Genomic DNA, 19651 nt, shown 5'->3' on the forward strand with positions numbered 1-19651 from the left:
CGAATTTCTATGTGCCAATGGCAAATTTCTGTGTGTAAGGCCCCGTACACACATCCGAGGAACTCGACGGGCAAAACACATAGTTTTGCCCGTCGAGTGCCTTGTGAAGCCGCCGAGGATCTCGGCGAGCCGAAATTTGCCATTGAACAACGACGAAATAGAGAACATGTTCTCTATTTCCTCGCCGAGGTCCTCGTCGGCTTCCTCGGCCGAAAGTGTATACACGGCCGGGTTTCTCGGCAGAATTCAGCTCCGATCGAGTTTCTGGCTGAATTCTGCCGAGAAACTTGGTCGTGTGTACGGGGCCTCAGTCTACGACTCTGCTGAGCATTAGCAGATGTGCCAGTTCTTCTGCAAGCTGTTCTCTGACACCACTGTACTAACTTACTGGGGTTTGCATGTCGATGCATGCACTCTAAAGGAACGGCATACCGCACTGTTCCTTCAGAGCCCTGTGAACGAGGAGTGACGTCATTGAAGCTTGTCCAGTCAAAGGACCAGAGCCCGCCAACCTGAAAGGAAGACTGGGTGAAGATAGAAGCCCTATAAGCAGTGACGAGGCACTGCTGGAGGACTTTGTTTTAACTTAGCACATTATAACTTTTCCCTGCAGGTTTTAAAAAAATGTGGTTTACACCCACTTTAAGGACCTTAGATTATAAGCTCCTTTAGGGTAGGGACTGATGTGAATGTACAGTATATTTCTAAAGTGCTGCAAACATTGATGGCACTATATAAATATCTGTAATAATAATATTGAATGTGTTGGAAATTTTGCTCAGTAAGCTGTTTTCCTCTAAAGTTAACAGTGACATTGGTGTGTGCTGTGGCCATAGGAAAGCCATACCTGCTCCAATAGTACAACAGGTTTAATAAACGGCCCTGCACCTACTACACATGCATGCCACAGCCTCATTTATCCCAATGGATGGTGTTTACCGCTATGAATGGCTGGTGGCCACAATGGTATAGAGCAGCCATAGGAATAAAAGAGGCAGACACAGTAGCGCAGCATGCACAGGTCTAGTCAAGACTTACAACAAGCAAAGGCTGTACAGAGTGGGGTCGTAGATATATTTTTCACTAAGTGGGTTGAACTGAGGGGGATGGAGGAAATTCTTGAAGGACAGCTTCAATTAAAATAAAGTTGTGCTTTAAAGCCTTTGGATCAACATGGCAGCAAAGCAACTATATATTTCACAAGAAAGTAAGCAATGCCATTCTCCATATTTCTTTTCAGGTTGTTTACTTTAATGCAATTATATATTTTTTAACACTTTAGAAACTTGCGTGATTGTAAGTGCTTATTCCCTTTTAGGTAGCCCTGCTTTCATCTTGTGCATGCTGCTTGTTATTAGGAATGGGATCAAGCGTTTTTGGGATCCCACCTGCCTGATCCGGCCAGGAAGCCGACACTGCACACGACTAATCACAGGCAGTAAGACATTTCCCGATCCGCAGCTGCACAGATTGAGAGATATCTCGCTGCCTGTGATTAGCCCTGTGCAGTGTGAGCTTTCTGGCAGGATCGAGCAGGTGGGATCTCTGAACAGGCTCAAGCTCATATTTACTTGTTACCATCATCAACCAAGGATTAAAATTGTAGTGGTTCTTGCTGTGTGCATTGATCTCAACAAGAGTGCACACACCTCACACTGCCAGTTGTTCTCAATGCTGGGTGTATGGGTGTGAGTTTAGTAACCAGCAACACATTTCTATGGCTCCATATAGTAATAGACCTGGATATGTTTTCTTTCAATATACCTTTAAAATTTCATGTATCTACATTTTTCCGCAGGTTATTTTTCGAGCTATGCCACCTTACTATTCAACTGTGGATCCTTATAGTGAAGAAGCACAAGACAAACTAAAGATCACTAATCTCCGTGTTCAACTGCTGAAGCAACAGCTGTGTCCCTGCCACAACAAGGACTCAGACATCAAACCGCAGTCTTTAGCCCACTATGCTGTTTATGACTTTATAGTTAAGGGAAGCTGCTTTTGCAATGGACATGCAGATCACTGCGTTCCAACTGATGGATTTCGACAAGCCCGGACAACCAGCAAACTCCAGGTGGTAAGTATAAAATTATTGTGCAATACTATTCAATGCAAAATATACATATTGATGTTTAAAGTTTGTATACAGGAGACTGACTTGTGAAATTACTCATGTCTGTATGCTTAAGACTAATGTTCAGAGCGAACAACCATCTATGCACACTTTAATTTTAAATGTCTTTCTTAAATTTGAAAGAGATGAGACATTGTTTAATCCCTTATTTATACTGTACTTTATTTGTTCTATGGTGATGGCATAGTCAGGAAATCTTTTTTTATTCCTAACTGATACCAAAAAAGGTTAGCATTAAGTGTTAGCTAAATGATTTTTGAATATTTCAGCATTGGCCTTAAATCTCTCATGGTAAAACCTGAAAGATTTTCTTGATTTTCCAAGCAAATTACAATACATCTGGAATCTGTTACAAAAATACAGCTATGTAATTAGAGTCTTATGGAAGCAGCCATTTCATAACTTATATAATGCATGTTGGATGTGGGGCTTTAACCCTGGAAGTAGCACACAGCTCTTTGGAGATGGCTGCTTAATGGATGGGAGATTGCTGCTTGATGAGAACCCTGTCATCTAGGTATTTTACTTTGTGATAGAGCCACTTTAAAATTTGTTTATGAACAGAAGAAACATAATCAGAAATATCAAGTACCTGTATATGTATAGCAGCAGTAATAGTCAATTGTTTAGACAGGGAACAACTGAATATAGTAGGTTAAAGTGGTTGTACACCCTGTAGGTACTGTAAATATCTCCTAAACCTCTACGGTTTATGAGATATTCGCCTTAGAAACCAGTGCATTCGCATAATCGGCGCATTCGCACTGAAGAGAGGGCACGATCCGTGACTTTCTATAGTGCTTGTGCCATGACCGACGGCTCACGCACACATGTGCGGGAGTGAGGTTACACGACTCCGGCCAATAGCAGAGCCGGATCCCACGGCCCGGGAAGGAAGAGGGGTTGAAGATGGACGCAATGAGAGAGAGGGGACATCGCTGACATTGCGTGTTTCTTCTGCAGGTAAGTGGCACATAATGGGCTAGTATGCAATGTATAGTAGCCCATTATGCATTTACTTTACAGGGAACAAAGGGGAAGTAAAACCCATCAGGGTTTACCTCCTCTTTAAACAGGTGCAAAGTTGGAAGCAATGATGCAAAACAGGGTCTGAAAGGCAATGAGCATAAATACAAGCAGAATAATACAAAATGAATTATGCAAGCTGCGCAAACATGGACTCTTCGTAGCAATATCCCTCAGTCAGGGTAACATGTGGCTGCATACACATCTTTGTAAGACTTTATATCAACAGTGTTGAGTACCGGTAAGTATCATTTATGTCTGCTGCCAGTTCCTTTGCTATCTGCATGAGTCACTTATGACACCAAGAGAAAAAAACTGATGGAGGGGCAGCTCCAGCACACAGCCTGTGGTTGATTGTCTTAGCTCTGTTCCTGTGTTCTGTGTGAAGGGTGTGTGTCCCTCCAGTCAGCTCTCAGAACTCTCCTCATTGAGCTGCAGGATGTAATTTCAGCTCTCCGCCCCCTGGTTTCTGACAGCTCAGACAAGCTATAGAAATGCTGGACTTTGAATGGCTGTAGAGAAGAGAAGACTGCAGATAAACATGTAAAATGTATATAGGAGGATTTGTATCATATATGTGTATCACTTTAGCCCAGTTACTTCACTGGGTATATGAAAGGGTATTAAGTTGCATGCAAATATGTGATTGGTTTAACCCAGGTGTTTTTTTCCTGACGTGTCATTATTCAGAAGGGGCAGCTTCACTATTCTGGCTCTTTGTTAGGCTAAAGGCTCCAGATAGCTGGCATAGTTTTAGAATTTTATATTGAAGTCCATGTAGCAGTCTCCTAGGTGGTAGAAATATCTAAATGCTTTTCTCACTGGTGACTGTTATCCAAGAATAAACTTGTATGGAGAATATTTTTTATCACCACTACATCCATACAGAGTTTATGTGGTCATGCAAATCTCTTTGCAGACGGTGTGCTTATGTCACTGTGAGATCAAAACCAGCCGCTCCATTATAATGGTGCAGGCAGGATCACTGCAGTGCTGATGTGTCAATTTCTGTGCATCACACTGTTCCCTTTTTTTTGTTGAACTTTATTGAAATGTGACATTTTATTAACTTCAGTTGGCCGCTGCGAGATTCCAGGTGGTGGGTTGCTTTGCACAGTCTTGAAAAGAAATACTGCCTGCCTTACTTTTTTCACTGTGACCATCTGCACACTGTAGTGTGAACCGGCCACACAGGAGATGAGGCATTTTCCCTTCTCTCTTAGCGGGACTGTGATAGAATAGATGTCCAATGCAGCCCCATCACACCTGGTGGGAATGGACCCTTGTTATATAGGGCAGGTTTTGAAGCGGACAAATGTGTGCTTAATATTGAAACAGAAGGTTGCTATCCAGTGGTTTACCAAAGACTTGCATGACTGTCTAATAGTGAAGCCTGTGGTCTGTCGCTGGACATTATGGTAATTAGGATTTATTTTTGCTCTGACACATATGTGATTGGTACATTTATATCATGTAGAAGTATAATGTGGTTTTATCCAAAAAGTGAGTGGTTCTTTGATCCTGAATAATCTGATATTAATGGTTGTATCATATTCCCCAAAGCATGTGTGTTCTATCTAAAATAAAAACTATTATCTGGCACATTTACAACTTTCACTGATTATACGTGAAATCTTAAACCACTTGAAATATATTAGATTAGCCATTGTGGCTCCACAGAGCAGTCCCTTTTGTAACCAAACCTTTAAGAATTTAACAGCATCAGATTTGATTTCTTCATGGCATTCACCAAGTTAACGCAGTGCATGTGTAATCTTTCTAAATATGGCTTCAGGAATGATTCTAATCATTCCGATTCTTCAGATAAGTAGAATTGCTGGTTAATGATGATTAAGGTTCTAAATCCTTTTATGTGGTTAGGTGATAAAAAAAAAATTCTAATTGCAACTGAAAAATTGTGTCTGTTATCCAAAAAGTAGCTGTAGGCTCAAAAAGGAACATCTTTTTCTTCTTCTCTGCTTTTTTATTAACCCGTCTCACATCATACCTATTTGTTGATTATTGTGTATGCTGCCATTCTTTTGGTAATTTAATTTATAGTTTCTTAAAGATGAATTCCAGGTGTGGCAATTTTTTAAATGTTTGCCATACCTGTGGGATCTCTGTGAAAGCTATAAATCTCTGTAGTAAGCTTCCGGGTCCTATGCCGAGGGGCTGCTAGCATTGTGAGAACAGAATGTCCCCTTGCTTGGCACAAAGTTAAACCTAATACACTCAATGAGAAAATTGGATGAAAAACACCGCTTTCGAAGTGATGGTACGATTTTCTGATTGTTAGTACACAGCTTTCCAGAGCCGATCACAACAGTTCATTTTAAATTTTCCGAACAATTTTCATTTAATCAGTACAGTATTTGTCAGAAAAAAAAATCATGTGACCAAGACCACACATGCTCAGGAATGAAAGAATACTGCCTTTCCTCTGGGTACCTCAGTTTCCTCCGAATCTCCAAAGACATGCTGGTAGGTTACTTGGCTCCTTAAATAGGCCCTACTATGTGTATGTATAAAAGGTGAGTAAGGCTGGCCATACATTTATATAATTTTCTTCTACAACTTTCCTTTAGATTTACCAAAACGATATAATGTGAGGTCACACCTAAACATTTTCAATTTTGTATGCAATCAGACAGTCCTTCACACTATATAGTTGAACAAGAAAAGTTGAACAGGAAAATTGTATAATGCATGGTCAGCATGAGGCCCCATACACACGATAGAATTTATCCGCAGATACGGTTCAGCGGACCGTATCCGCGGATAAATCCTCTCTAAGATTTCAGAGGATTTCAATGCGATGGCGTGTACACACCATCGCATTGAAATCCGCGCTGAAATCCTCTGCCGATGACGTGTCGCGCCGTCGCCGCTATTATGACGCGGCGACGGGCGCGACGCTGTCATATAAGGAATTCCACGCATGCGTCAAATCATTACGGCGCGTGCGGGGAATCCCTTTAGACGGATGGATCCGGTAAGTCTGTACAGACGAGCGGATCCATCCGTTGGAATGGATTCCAGCAGATGGATTTGTTGTGCATGTCAGCAAATATCCATCTGCTGGAAATCCATTCCAGGGGAGATTTATCTGCGGATAAATATCCGTTGGCGTGTACACACCATAGGATCTATCCGCAGAAACCCATTTGATGGGATTTATCTGCGGATAGATTCTATGGTGTGTATGGGGCCTTAGGGATCTTAGATTGTAAGCTCCTCGAGGACAGGGACTGATGTGAATGTATAATACATATGTAAAGCTCTCATAAATTGATAGCGCTATATACAGTAAATACCTAAAATAAATAAAATTAAATAAATACATTACAATTCATACAAACAACACATTACTGTACATCTCTTCCAACATTGTATTCTGTCGTACCAGCATTGTCCTAACTTTAGTAACCTTATTGTTTGTGATATGAGATTAGCAGGCAAAAAAAAACAGATGATCATTCGTCCAATATTCTCATTGTGTGCATGAGGCTTAAGGGTTTTTTCACACTGGTGGTGGAATGCAGTACCCTCTGAAAAGTCTTGGTTGGATTGTTTTTAAGAGGTCATTTGACAGGTGGTGAAGAGGCATTATCACACCACCTCACTGCCTGATTAAACCCTATAATGCTGCACTACCCAATTAACCACTTGCCTACACTGTCAATCAAAGTTAGTCAGCCAATCAGGGGAGAGAGGGAGCAGGGCCGGACCGGGGCTCCATGTCTGAATGGATACACGGAGCTGTGACTCTGCTCGAGTGCCCCCATAGGAAACTACTGACTGTGGGGGCACTCGATAGGAGGGAGGATTCAGGAGCAGCGAAGAGGGACCCAAGAAGAGGAGGATCCGGGCTGCTCTGTGCAAAACCAACTGCACAGAGGAGGTAAGTATGACAGTTTTGTTATTTAAGAAAAAAAACAAGACTTTACAATCTCTTTAAACTTAATGGGTGAGTTTGACAGGTGGTAACAGCACCAGTACAGCCTGTATGGCTTTTTTGGGACAGTTCAAGGGGACAGCCTGGGAGCAGTAAAACCACAGCTCAGCCACCTGTTTTTACTGCCTCCCGGCTGCCTGTCTGAAAGAGAAGGTGCCACCAGTCACAAATCAGCAGTTACTGACTCTTTGTTGGCTGAAGCAGTGGGATTTTACTCAATCACCGCTCCCTCGCTAATGATTGATATTCTACAGCATTTCAACTAAGAGTAGCCAATAGTGGCAACTTGGTGATTCTGCTGCTGGCAACATTTCAGAAAGACGTCAGTAAAACTCAGGTTAAAGTGGAAATACACACAGCCACAGGAAACATTTCACACGTATGCAGACAAGTGAAAATAACACACCCATACATTCTATATATAGATCTGTACACTTATCTTTCCTTTACAACATTCTGTATTTGAGAGTCAGCTTTTCATTATGCTTGCAAAGCAGTAGGTGGGGATATAACAACAAAATCTTTTACTGTAATGAATGCCCATCACCAGTACCATACACCCTTTGCAAAGCCTGACTATAAAACTACATGAACATGCTAACTTTTTGCCCTTGTCTTGCCAATCACAGGATGTGAAGTGAATGGGGGGCTTAAGGGAGTGACACCATGAGGTTGCTTAGTGTCGCTGATAATAGCTGGCAGCTTTAAAGACAGATTGATGGAAAACCAGAAGAGAGAAGGGCGCTAGAGAATTATGAAGATAAGGGTAGTATGTGGCTGATTATTGTACAGTGCAGAATTGTAGGGTGAATGTCACTTTGATCAATTGATCAGATAAGTGCATTTCACTGATTGATTTAGCTTGTTGCCTGAATTTGTTCTAAAATCATGTAATGCGGGGTGATCCAGCTATAAACAATACATGTGAGCTACTGTCTACTAAGTTCTGTCATTAAAAAAGTTTCAGCCAGGGAATCAAGAGGTTTATTTAGTGGAATGAGAAGGAAGGCATTTCCCCTTAAACTCAAAGGAATGTCATGTGAACTAGGGAATTATTTGGTACCATGCTCTAAAGGAACTTCCACTCTTCAATGTTCATTGAATAAGTGAGTTCATGCAGGGTTCAGCAAATATGAAATCTCTCACAGGAGCTTGTATATTAGCACTCTGCAAGCTACTCGTATGTACACAAGAGGACATTTGTAGGTACAGTATGTAGAAAGCGGTATGACAAGTACTGCATTGGGCACTAAGGGCAGGTCAGTGATTGCCACTACATAACTGGTTATAGATTGCTTTCTTTTTGTTTCCAAATATAACAAGGTAGAATGGTGAGCTAAAGATACACCATGAAAGCAATTATGCCAACAATCACTGTCCTTTTACAGATTTTTTTTATCTCATTACAATAAAATGTTCGTGTACAGAACAGCTTATTTTAAAAATTTTGTTTATTTTTTAAAGAAATTGCCAGAATTCAACCAGCACGTATCTTTCAAATAAGAAATTGAAATAGTTATATTAGAAAATAAATACAATTATATTGTTCCCGCAATACACTTTTGTGACAGTGCAATTGTCTACAACCTACACAATTTATGAAATAGGATGGTTTACTGAATGAACCGCTAATTAAGTGATTGTGGACAATTGTAGTTCAAAATCTATTTAACCACCAGTGTAGCTAGTCCTAGTTTTAATGCAAACCTGTACTGAGAGAAATATGGAGTCTAACTTTATGACCACTGACAAGTTAAAGGATAAGTTCACGTTTGGGAACTTGTTACATGCTCAACCTGTTTTTAGGATGGAACATGTACCATGTTCCCGCTCCTGGAGCCTCTCCCCGTTTCCCCTTCTAATTGTGACAGCGGTCTGGGGATCTTTCCTCCACACCAGCTGTCACAATTTGAAAAGAATGCGGCCAAGCGGGGCTCGGCCCACACAGCCGTGTCATTCATTCACAGTTCTGTGATGAATGAACTACATGTACTGATATTCTGTTCGGGTTTATTATGATACAGGCACATTTTTCTGGCACACTAGTTTGAACATAGGACAGTGAAAATAGTATCTTAAAAAACAATGATGTTTTTATTATAGAAAGACCGGTTCTGCACTTATCAAGGTAGATAAATGGCTTCTTGAGTCCAAAGCTGATCCCCAGGCTCCCCTTCCATCCCCCCACCCCCATCTAAATTTTTCCCAGAGCTGGCCAAAGATATTATAATGTTGTCAGAGGCAGTAGGCACTGACCTTCTAAACTGACAACTGAAGGATCTTAACTCTTCATTCTCACCATATAACATATTGTATAGATACGCTTAGTATGCATTTTGACATTTGGCACTTCTCTTCACTCTTTATCGGCAGAGTCAATTGAAAATCTCAGGTGTTATTTGCCTTCACAATCATTTAGAAAGCCTGATAGTAATTTGAAATCATTATATTTAAAATATGGGTACTTGTTGGCCCTAAACATCGTTCTTGCACATAATATAATCCTGGGGATTGTAACAGCTCCGGTGAACGGAAGTGAACCACAACTGTGGTTAGCAAAGACTTTAATGCACTTCTTTATGTGAGAATTCAGTATTGGACCCCAGGCGTCACTCCACACAAACAGGAGTTTGGAGGTTCTCTACATCATCTCTCTCTCACATAAAGAAAGGCATTGAGCTACCAAGGCTGGACTTATTACAATGTGCGACCAGACTAGATATGTGCATTCCCGTTCGTACGAATGTTATTTTCGTACGAAAATGTTCATTTTCGTACCCGCAGAATAATGTGTACATACGAAAAAATTAAAGCACCAAAATACGAAAACGACGGGATTACGAATGAGACGCATAACGAACAACCGCAAATACGAACAAACGATCTGACGAAAATACGACAAAACGAAAACGGCAAAAGAACGAAAATTCCATCTATAACAAAAGATTTGCATTCTGTATCCTGTTTGAATCCCCTCTCTGCTCGTATCCTCAGCCGTATGTTTACACGACATCCACAACAAAAGATTTGCATTCTGTATCCTGTTTGAATCCCCTCTCTGCTCGTATCCTCAGCCGTATGTTCACACGACATCCACAACAAAAGATTTGCATTCTGTATCCTGTTTGAATCCCCTCTCTGTTCGTATCCTCAGCCGTATGTTCACACGACATCCACAACAAAAGATTTGCATTCTGTATCCTGTTTGAATCCCCTCTCTGCTCGTATCCTCAGCCGTATGTTCACACGACATCCACAACAAAAGATTTGCACTCTGTATCTTGTTTGAATCCCTTCTCTGTTCGCACCCTCAGTCGTATGCTCATATGACATCCACAAAAACGACCCGCACCCTGTATTTTGAATTCCTTTTTTCTGTTCGTATTTTGGATTCAACAGAATGCAAATCTTTTGCCACATATGTCACACGAACACACGACCGAAAACACCAAAAGAAAAATGACCCAAAACACAGAATGCAAATCCCTTGCCACAGATGTAATTTTCGTTTTTTTGAATGGGCAGTGAGTGTAGTTAGTAAAGCAGCTTCTCTTTTGTGCTGAATAGTACAGTAAAGCCAAATAAACTTTTCTGTGGATTTTCATCTCAAGGGAGATCAGTTGGTCAGACTTTTGAACCCAAAAATAGTTTTCTGATGGAGTTTAAAAACGAACAAATTTTCTGAGAATGAACGGAAAACGATCGTTTTTATGTTTGTTGTTAAAAAAGTCTGACCAAGTGTATGGTGCTTAACAATCGTTAATATGGATGAGCCGCGTGTTGAAAGTGCCGCGAATCCCGCGATATATTTACGAAAGTACAAAATGACGAAAATCCTTTTTCTGTTCGTATCTTCAGTCGCATGCCCACATGACATCCACAACAAATTGTCATAGATGTCACACGAACACACGACCGAAAACACGAACAGAAAAAGGAATCCAAAACACAGAATGCAAATCATTGACGAAAATTCACGAAAATTATTGTCTAACAAGTAACGAACATGAATTAAACAGAATAACGAACCATCCCGCATGTACGAATATAAAACGGTAACGAAAATACGAAACGATCGGAATACGAAAAAATCTCGCCGGACGAAAAACGAACAGGAAAACGGGCGTCTTACGAAAAACAAACGGAAAGGAACCTACGGAACGATACGAAACAGAACAAAAAAAAACAAATTTTTTTTCTGTGCACATGTCTAGACCAGACCTTAGCATTTAAAATTATAGCATACACATGAAGATTCTAATGCACATCTATGTGCAAGTGATTATCAGTACGGGACCCCAGGCGTCACTCCACACAAAAAGGAGTTTGGGGGTTCTCTACATCATATCACTTAACACAAAGAAATGCATTAGGCTACTATGGGAGTTGGTATGAAATACCCTCTACCTTAGCATAGAAAAGTTAAAGCAAACACGTTCAGCAACTTAGGGTAAGGGCCCATAAACAAGTAACACTCATGTCAAGCACGTAGTAAATATGATTACTGGTAGCAAATAGTAGTTGCATAGGAGAAGCATATATAGCTCAGCTAATTAGAGTGTATGTCCCTTTAAGATACTCCACAGACAACAGGCACAACAATCAGTCCCAAGCAGTAACTTAGTATGCAATAAGCCAGAGTTAAATACAATAAATGTTTAAGGGCAATTATATGTAGCAGGTCTTCCTGTAGAACTACAAGTGAAACAATTGCTACTTATCCGTTTTGTAGGGCTTGAGTTTAGCAGCAAGGGACTCCGTAGTGTAGGGCGACAGCAAGGAAGAACTCGCAGGTTGTCTGCAGCGATGGCAGGCTGGACGCAGTGAAGGTCTTTGCTAGCTGGCCATAATGTTGCCTGTATTGTAGGGTGGCCGGTACGGCTGACAATAATAGAACACGGCTTCTATGTTTAATGAATGCCTTTATAAGCAATAGCCAGGTGCAGTGCATAAGCACTGATTTGAGAAACCGCCGTGATTTGCGGCGCACTTCCACGTTCCAAGCTGGAACGCATGCGGCACGGGGCGATGACGTCATTGTGTGGTCGCAGTAATGCGTTCCAGCGTGGAGCGCTGGGAGCGCCTGTTACAGGGATACAGTTTGTAGTAAGCAGCCTCTTCAGCAAGACTCACAAATGTGCTCTCACTTTCAAGGGTTGTTTTTCCTTCCTGTATATATTGCTGGTACAACTTTATAGAGCAGGGGTCTACAAACTGTGGCCCCCAGGCTGGATGTGGCCCTTTGCTTGCTCTTATTCGGTCCTTGGGGTACTATTCCTTCTACTGATATGGGGCACAATTCCTTCTACTGATATGGGGCACTATTTCTTCTACTGATATAAGGCACTATTCCTTTTACTGACACCAAGGTTAGGCACTATTCCTCCCACTGACATCATCGTGGGTTTACTGTTCCTCTCGCTGACACCAGAGATGGGGGAACTAATTCTCCCACTGATGCCAATGAAGGGCCACTATTCCTCCCACTGACACCAACATTAGGGGGTACTATTGCTCCCACTGACATCAGAGATGGGGAACTAATTATCCCAATGACACCAATTGTGGGGGGCACAATTCCTCCCGCTGACACCAATGATGGGGCACTATTCCTCCCACTGACACCTACATGGGGGTACTATTGCTCCCACTGACATCAGAGATGGTGAACTAATTATCCCAATGACACCAATTGTGGGGGGGGGGGGGGGAATTCCTCCCGCTGACACCAATGATGGGGCACTATTCCTCCCACTAACACCAATTATGTAATTTTTTACTCCCACTGACCACCAAGCCTATGGAATTGTGTTAATCCTACTAATGCATTTTTTACTTCCACTGCCCACACCCCCTAAAGTTTGACTGTCCCCAAGGGGAGTAAACTGGCCCTTTGTTTCAAACATTTGGAGACCCCTGGTTTGGAGAGTGTCATGATCAGAAATCAGTGTTAACAGAGTACATCATTTGTAAGCTAACATTTGAAGTTTAAAAAAGTGGTTATAAAAGGGCAAAGGTTTTTTTAATATAATGCATTGTCCCTAAGTACTTTCCTGAGTCGTTCTTGGCCTAGCACTGTGCACAAGAGCCATTGACTCCCGCTGCTGTCGATCAAATCAAGGAACAAAGGAGCGGGGGCGGACAATAGATGATGGGCACATAGACGCACATAGTGTGGCTCGTGATCAAGCCCACACAAGTACTATAACAGCTCCCAGCAAACGGTTTGCTAGGGCGGTACTCAAATGGTGGAGGAGCCAGGAGGTCTAGTGAAGGACCTAAAAAGAGAAGGATTTGAGCTGCACAGATCAGGTGGGTATGACATGTCTGTTATTTTTGATAAAAAATAAATAACTGAACTCTTAATATCACTTAATTTTTTACTAAATGACTCACTTGTATGCTGTAGGATTTGCTTCCTCTTTCATGTAATCTTCAAAGAACTGAAAATGCATTAATTTAAAATATTTGGATGTATTCTTTTCAAGGTTCCATTTGGTTTGTTTTATATTAAGCATAACAGTAACACTTTTCAGCAGATACTGTATCAAACATACCGAATGTCTGGAGAAGCTTCTAAGGCTTCTTATGATAAACAGAGATACAGGGTATGGCGAGAACCCCTCTGAAGCATATTGAATGACAGTCGTATTCGTGTAAACCTAGAGCTCTGTGCAGAGACACACTGCTGTTGACTGATGGACCTCAAAAACAAGTCAGTCCCATATGAGCAAACATTTCATGTTTTAAAAAGAAATTCAGACAATGATCAAATAGTTTGCATCTTCAAAAAGAAGAAAAGGCCTTCTTTACACAGTAAAACAGCATATATCAATAGATAACACTGACAAATTAATACTGGTATTCAAACTGTCAGTCATGTGATAGCCAGTGTGCTGCTTATGTATACACATCACTCTGCATAGAAATGAAAAATCTATTGAGTACAATGACACTTAACTTTTTAAAGAAGAATTTAACTCTTGAAGCTGTGCCAAAAAAAAGAAAAAAAGCAGGCTGAGGGCAAATAATAACCAGTATTGCTTGTGGTTTACCTGCAACGGAGCTTTTCCCAATGACTGACTTACCATGCCTTGTTCTGCACTGTGTCTGTGTGGGAGGCTGGGAGCAGCAATCCTGGTATATGCAGGACTTTGCTTCCTCGTGGCAGAGCCTCCAGACAGGAGAAGAGTAATGCCCTGTACACACGATCGGTTCGTCTGATGAAAAGGGACCGATGGATTTTTTCATCAGATATCCGATGAAGCTGACTTTCATCAGTCTTGCCTACACACCATCGGTTAAAACTATAATTCAGTTTAATACTGTGATGGAAAAATAAATTGGTGTGAGCTGCCTGTCATAATTTGTACTGGGTGTTCTTATGTTATGTTTGTGTTCTTTCTAGGCCCATGGGCGATGCATTTGCAAGCATCACACAACAGGTCTCCACTGTGATCTTTGTACCCCCCTTTATAATGACCAGCCGTGGAGAGCAGCAAATGGAAAAACAGGGGAGCCTAACATGTGCAAAAGTAAGTGGGAGCAGAGAACCCTGAGATTACCCAAGGATGGTTGAGTTGCTTTTGTGAATGAACTGTGAAAACCATACATGACGATCTGTATATTTCACATTGTTATGCGATGATTTTCCCCCACCTACTCTTTTTCCTGTTTTTCATCTCTCCCTTTCCTCCTGTAACCCCTTGCCCTCTTGCACAAGGACGTCTAAACATCTTTCTATCTTAGTCAGACACTAATTTTGTTGTTTTTTCAGTTTAATATAACTGTGTATTCCTGCATCAAATTGTACTATGTGTCATCATTGAAGTGGATTACATATAAGGACAAGTCATTGGATGAAATACTGATGTCCCAGCTTGATTGTTGAAATGTGATGCTTTATGGTGAATCATTGATTGCACCCAGTTTCAGTTCAAGGAATTACTTTTTTTTGCTACCCAAACAGCAGCCATTCTTCTTATGTACTTTTGTAAGGCTACTCATACACATTTGGCCATAATTCTGCATTAGGGACACCAGACTGATAACACACTTTTGTACAAGTGCTTTGCTTCGTGTCATGTGAATTTTTCATATAAACTGGTGCTAAGAGGAGGTAATGTATCTGTGCACACTTGAACAAGTTTCATAAGCTCTGGGGCCTGCAGTGACATTTGTCCTGTGGTGGCAGTGACATACACATGATACATAGCTGGTAATAGCTTCTTATGCTCGGTTAAAAAAATAAAAAAAAGGGGGCACCCCCCCCCCCCTGCTTAGCAGGGAAATTTTGTTAGAGGCCAGAAAGCCACGCTGTATGATCATCAATGCCACTTACCATCAAATTGTTTTCTTTGAGTCCAGAAATGGCCCAGCCAAGCTTCCTGGTATAGTGAAAGCATGCCATATGAGCAAACAAGTTGATTAGGACTGTATTTTGCACATTCATTATCTTTCTGGGTGCCCTTGATTCAAACAGATATCCAGAGGAGGGTCATCCTACTCCTAATGAATGGCTATGCTATTGTATTGTATTTCCCAGGCCCATTTGTTATTGTATACACAAAATTAGGCCAGCACCAGAGATGTTTGCTCAGTGTATAAACATGAGCACCCTAACAATTTCAGTCTGCAAGGCTATGTATTTGCAATATTAGAAATATATATTAATGATATATTTCATCTCTAGGGCTGGGTTTAATCATAAGACTGCTTGGTACTTTTGTGATAATGGCTTTAAGAGGGATTTACATTTTTTAAATTTAAGAGTGAAGGTGGAGTTACAGTTTTGAAGACAATATAAAGATGCATTCAGAAAGTACTGGGGAACTAAATAAGGCCCCTTTCACACTGGGGCGGGAGCCACGGTGGCGGTATAGCGCCGCTAAAAATAGCGGCGCTGTACCGTCGGATTTGCCGTGGGATTCGGCCGCTAGCGGTGCGGCATTAACCCCCGCTAGCGGCCGATAAAGGGTTAATATCCCCTGCAATGCGCCTCTGCAGAGGCGCATTGCGGGCGGTATTGCCGCGGTTTCCCATTGTTTTAAATGGGAAGGAGCGGTATACATACCGCTCCAAAGGTGCTGCTGACAGGAGATTTTTTTCTCTCCTGCCAGCGCATCGCCTCAGTGTGAAAGCCCTCCGGCTTTCACATTGAGGTTGCTGGGCAGTAATTTTTCAAGCGGTATAGCAGCGCTATTTTTAGCGCTGTGCCGCCTGAAAAACTCCTCAGTGTGAAAGGAGTCTAAAGGTATATGGAGGATAAATCTAATTCTACAGTGAGTGAAGAGAAAGGGGAACATTAAAAACAAGCGTGCACTGCTCATCACTGAAGGGAAAACTTGCTCAGTTCCCTTTGGGTGACACTATGGGGTTTATTTACTAAAGGAAAATAGACTGTACACTTTGCACAGTGAAGTTGCACTCTGCGAGAGCAGTTGCTCCGGAACTTAGTAAATGAGCAGAAGCCCTTCTGACTTCCATCATCCAATCATGTGCAAGCAAAAATGCTGTTTTCTTTATCTTCCTTGCATGTGTTAGGGTATTCTTTGCAAAGTGAAGCCTTTCCTCATTTACTAAGCTCTGTAGCAACTGCTCTTGCAGAGTGAAATTGCACTTTGCAAAGTGCACAGTATATTTGCCTTTAGTAAATTAACCCCTATGATGTGTTAGCTTGAATTGGAAGGAGCATTATCAAGTAAAAGATAAAGGGTAAAGTATAAAAGTGAGAAATAGGATAAGAGAAAGGAAAGAAGGAAAACTGAGAAAAAAAAGAAGGGCAGGAAAGAACTCCAGGTACACAGCAAATCACACAGTAAATATATTTTTTTTATAGCCAAATCAGAGGCTTACATCACTCATTCGAGTATTTTATCATTTGCAACTCTTTTATCCCTTGGAGGCTTCAGTGATAAGATTTCCCTACAGTGGTTTGTGTATCTGCTCTACCCTTTGGTACCCAATGTCCAATCCTACTAATGGGTTGATCCATCTTTTTGTAAGTGCATGTACTGTGTACATCCTAACAACGAACTTCTCTTATTTGCTCCCTTTTTGGTTTAATTGGAAGCATTTTTTTTATGTTTGTATGAAAACTAATTTTGTTGAACTTGTTAGAAATTCAGAGCTGTCTTCTGTGCTCTCCGAACTTTTTTGGTTGTCTCAAAGAGCCCTCCAAGTTCTTATCCTAGACTACATAATGGTTAAATGGTTAAATCAGCCATAGACGGATCGAAAGGTTTAGCAGGAACTGGCTGGATTTTGATCCATCTATTGGCAGGGTGGTTGTACTGAAGTCATTCTATAGCCAGCAGCAGTAATCATTGTATTCTGGCGGTGGGGAAACCTTATGCTGTCAGAATACAATAGTGCAGCGAGAGGCATTCTCCCATCAACATGGTTTTACCCATGGTTGAAGGAAAGAAAATTTCATAATCTCTGGCCAGCCTTATTTTTTATATTGTGGACATCAGAGAGTAGGAGTGGTTAAGTACAGTATTTTAGCAAAAGACACTAGGCAGGGCTAATAACACTCAGTACACAAAAAGCATAACTTATGGATTTTCTGGCACATCAACAGATATTTATCTGTATTTGCAGGGATCTTAAATGAGATAAACACAAGAAAATGTGCATGTAATGTAGTGTTTTTTTATTTTGGCATTTTTTTTTTTATTTTGTCCTGACATACGCCTTAATACTACGTTATAAAGAATACATTGGGTGAGCCTAACACCATGATTGGGGCAGGGCATTTGGATGGAACAGAAAATTCCATGGGAAATATAATCTTTAGAGATAAAGTATAAGAAGCTTGAATTTAATTTAGCTTTCCAGAATCAATGAAAAACTGCTTCCAAAATTATATATACAAGGGCTCTTCAAAAAGTTTCCGCACTTTTTTTTTTATACATTTCGCATCCATCTTCACCACAGCATGACAACTGTTATACTAAACAACAAGGTCAGCCAGCTTGCCAGACAGACTAGTCACATGACACTCTCAGACACAGCCAATTACTACTCCTCGTGCCCTCACCGTTTCCAAGAAAATATAAAAGTGTATAAACTTTTTGAAGACCCCTCGGATATATATTTGTGGCCCTGATAAAGTACCACTGGGGTGCTTGATCTATTTAGTTACAAGCCTGATGGTAAAGATCTGATGTGTAAGTATTATACTTCTGTTTTTTGTTATTCTGTATATTTTAGATGTGAACAAGTAGAGTAACTCAATATGCTTTCTGGCCTCCTCTGCATATCATGTTGCCAGTTATGCCTGTTTTTATTCTGGTACATTGTTCAGGGAAAGATTCCGTGTGGAAAATTTTCCAAGCATTACACATAAAGTTCAACCAAGAAATCCTTAGGAAGTGACCATGGCGCCAGCAAACAAACAACCACAACACATATTTTCTTACAGTAACAACATAAAACAGTAATTTCTCTGGAGGCTGCTCATGTAGAGTTTGATCAATTTAAATGCTTTCTACCAAAATGACAAGTGCATCAGAGAATGTCATATCCCTCTAAATAGCTAGGCTTTCTATAGGGGTAGATTTTTTTGTATGAATGGTTTCTCATTAAAAAAAAATACTCAGAAGGAGCAGGCTGAAACAGACTTACTAAATTTACTTTTTAGTTTTGGATAGAGTGGAGAGGGATGTTTTTTAGTTTTTATTGCTGTCTGTGCCCCCGATAGGGAGATTCACCCTCTCTACTTGCCCTGTTTACCATTATTATTGAAAGTGAAAGTAAAAGAAAATCCCAAATTTTGGACTGTCCCCAGGAAAGATATAGCAGGGAAATCTTCCAATGGGGACACTAGTTCTGGTGACCTGGGGGTCCCCAAGGTATTCCCTTAATTTGCAGGGATTTCCTCTCACTTCCTGTTTGGCTATGGGACAGCAAGTGAAGGGAAATCTCCACAATGGGACACAGATGGCGGAAAAAAAGTTTTGCCTATAGTTCTACTTTAACATATTTTTTGTCCATGTTATTACATTTAGGCCTCATTTCCACTGGCGTTTTTACAGCCACGTTTCTGAGCGTTTTTTACAGCTTAAAAACGCCTGTCCATGTTATTCTATGGCTTCATTCCCACATAGGCGTTTTTGAGCTGCAAGTGGCATAGACGTTTTTGAGCTGTAAAAAAAACGCGGGACCAGGGCGTTCTGAAGCTCCAGAGTAGAGCTGTAAAAACGCCAGACGTTAAAAAACGCGACCGCGGCATTTTTAAAGCTGCAGCTCACAAAAAATTTTTTTTTTTTTTTTTTACAAAATAAACATGGACAGGCGTTTTTAAGCTGTAAAAAAGCCTAACAACAGTGGCTGTAAAAACGCCAGTGGAAATGAAGCCTTAAGATTACACTTATATTTATTACAGTAGGCTCTTAGTACAACTATGGGAGGGAATCACTTGATTGTGTTTCTGTAGCGATAGTCATACTAATTAGCTTCAGGGTAGAATTCATGAATTAAAGAGGTTTGTTAAGCCATGCGACAACCTTGCAACAATCCCCTCTACTATG

At 40.9% G+C, this 19651-nt stretch overlaps 1 protein-coding gene across 1 annotated transcript in view; it reads left to right on the forward strand.

Annotated features, from left to right (window-relative positions):
- The window catches only part of NTN4 (netrin 4), a 170197-nt gene that overhangs the window by 74586 nt on the left and 75960 nt on the right, over positions 1–19651 (forward strand). The window contains exons 3-4 of the mRNA XM_040344110.1: positions 1799–2077; positions 14527–14653. Coding sequence (XP_040200044.1) covers positions 1799–2077; positions 14527–14653 — 406 coding nt within the window. The remainder of the gene's footprint in view (positions 1–1798; positions 2078–14526; positions 14654–19651) is intronic.

The sequence above is a fragment of the Rana temporaria genome, chromosome 3 (genome assembly GCF_905171775.1).
Source record: "Rana temporaria chromosome 3, aRanTem1.1, whole genome shotgun sequence".
Classification (NCBI taxonomy): domain Eukaryota; kingdom Metazoa; phylum Chordata; class Amphibia; order Anura; family Ranidae; genus Rana; species Rana temporaria.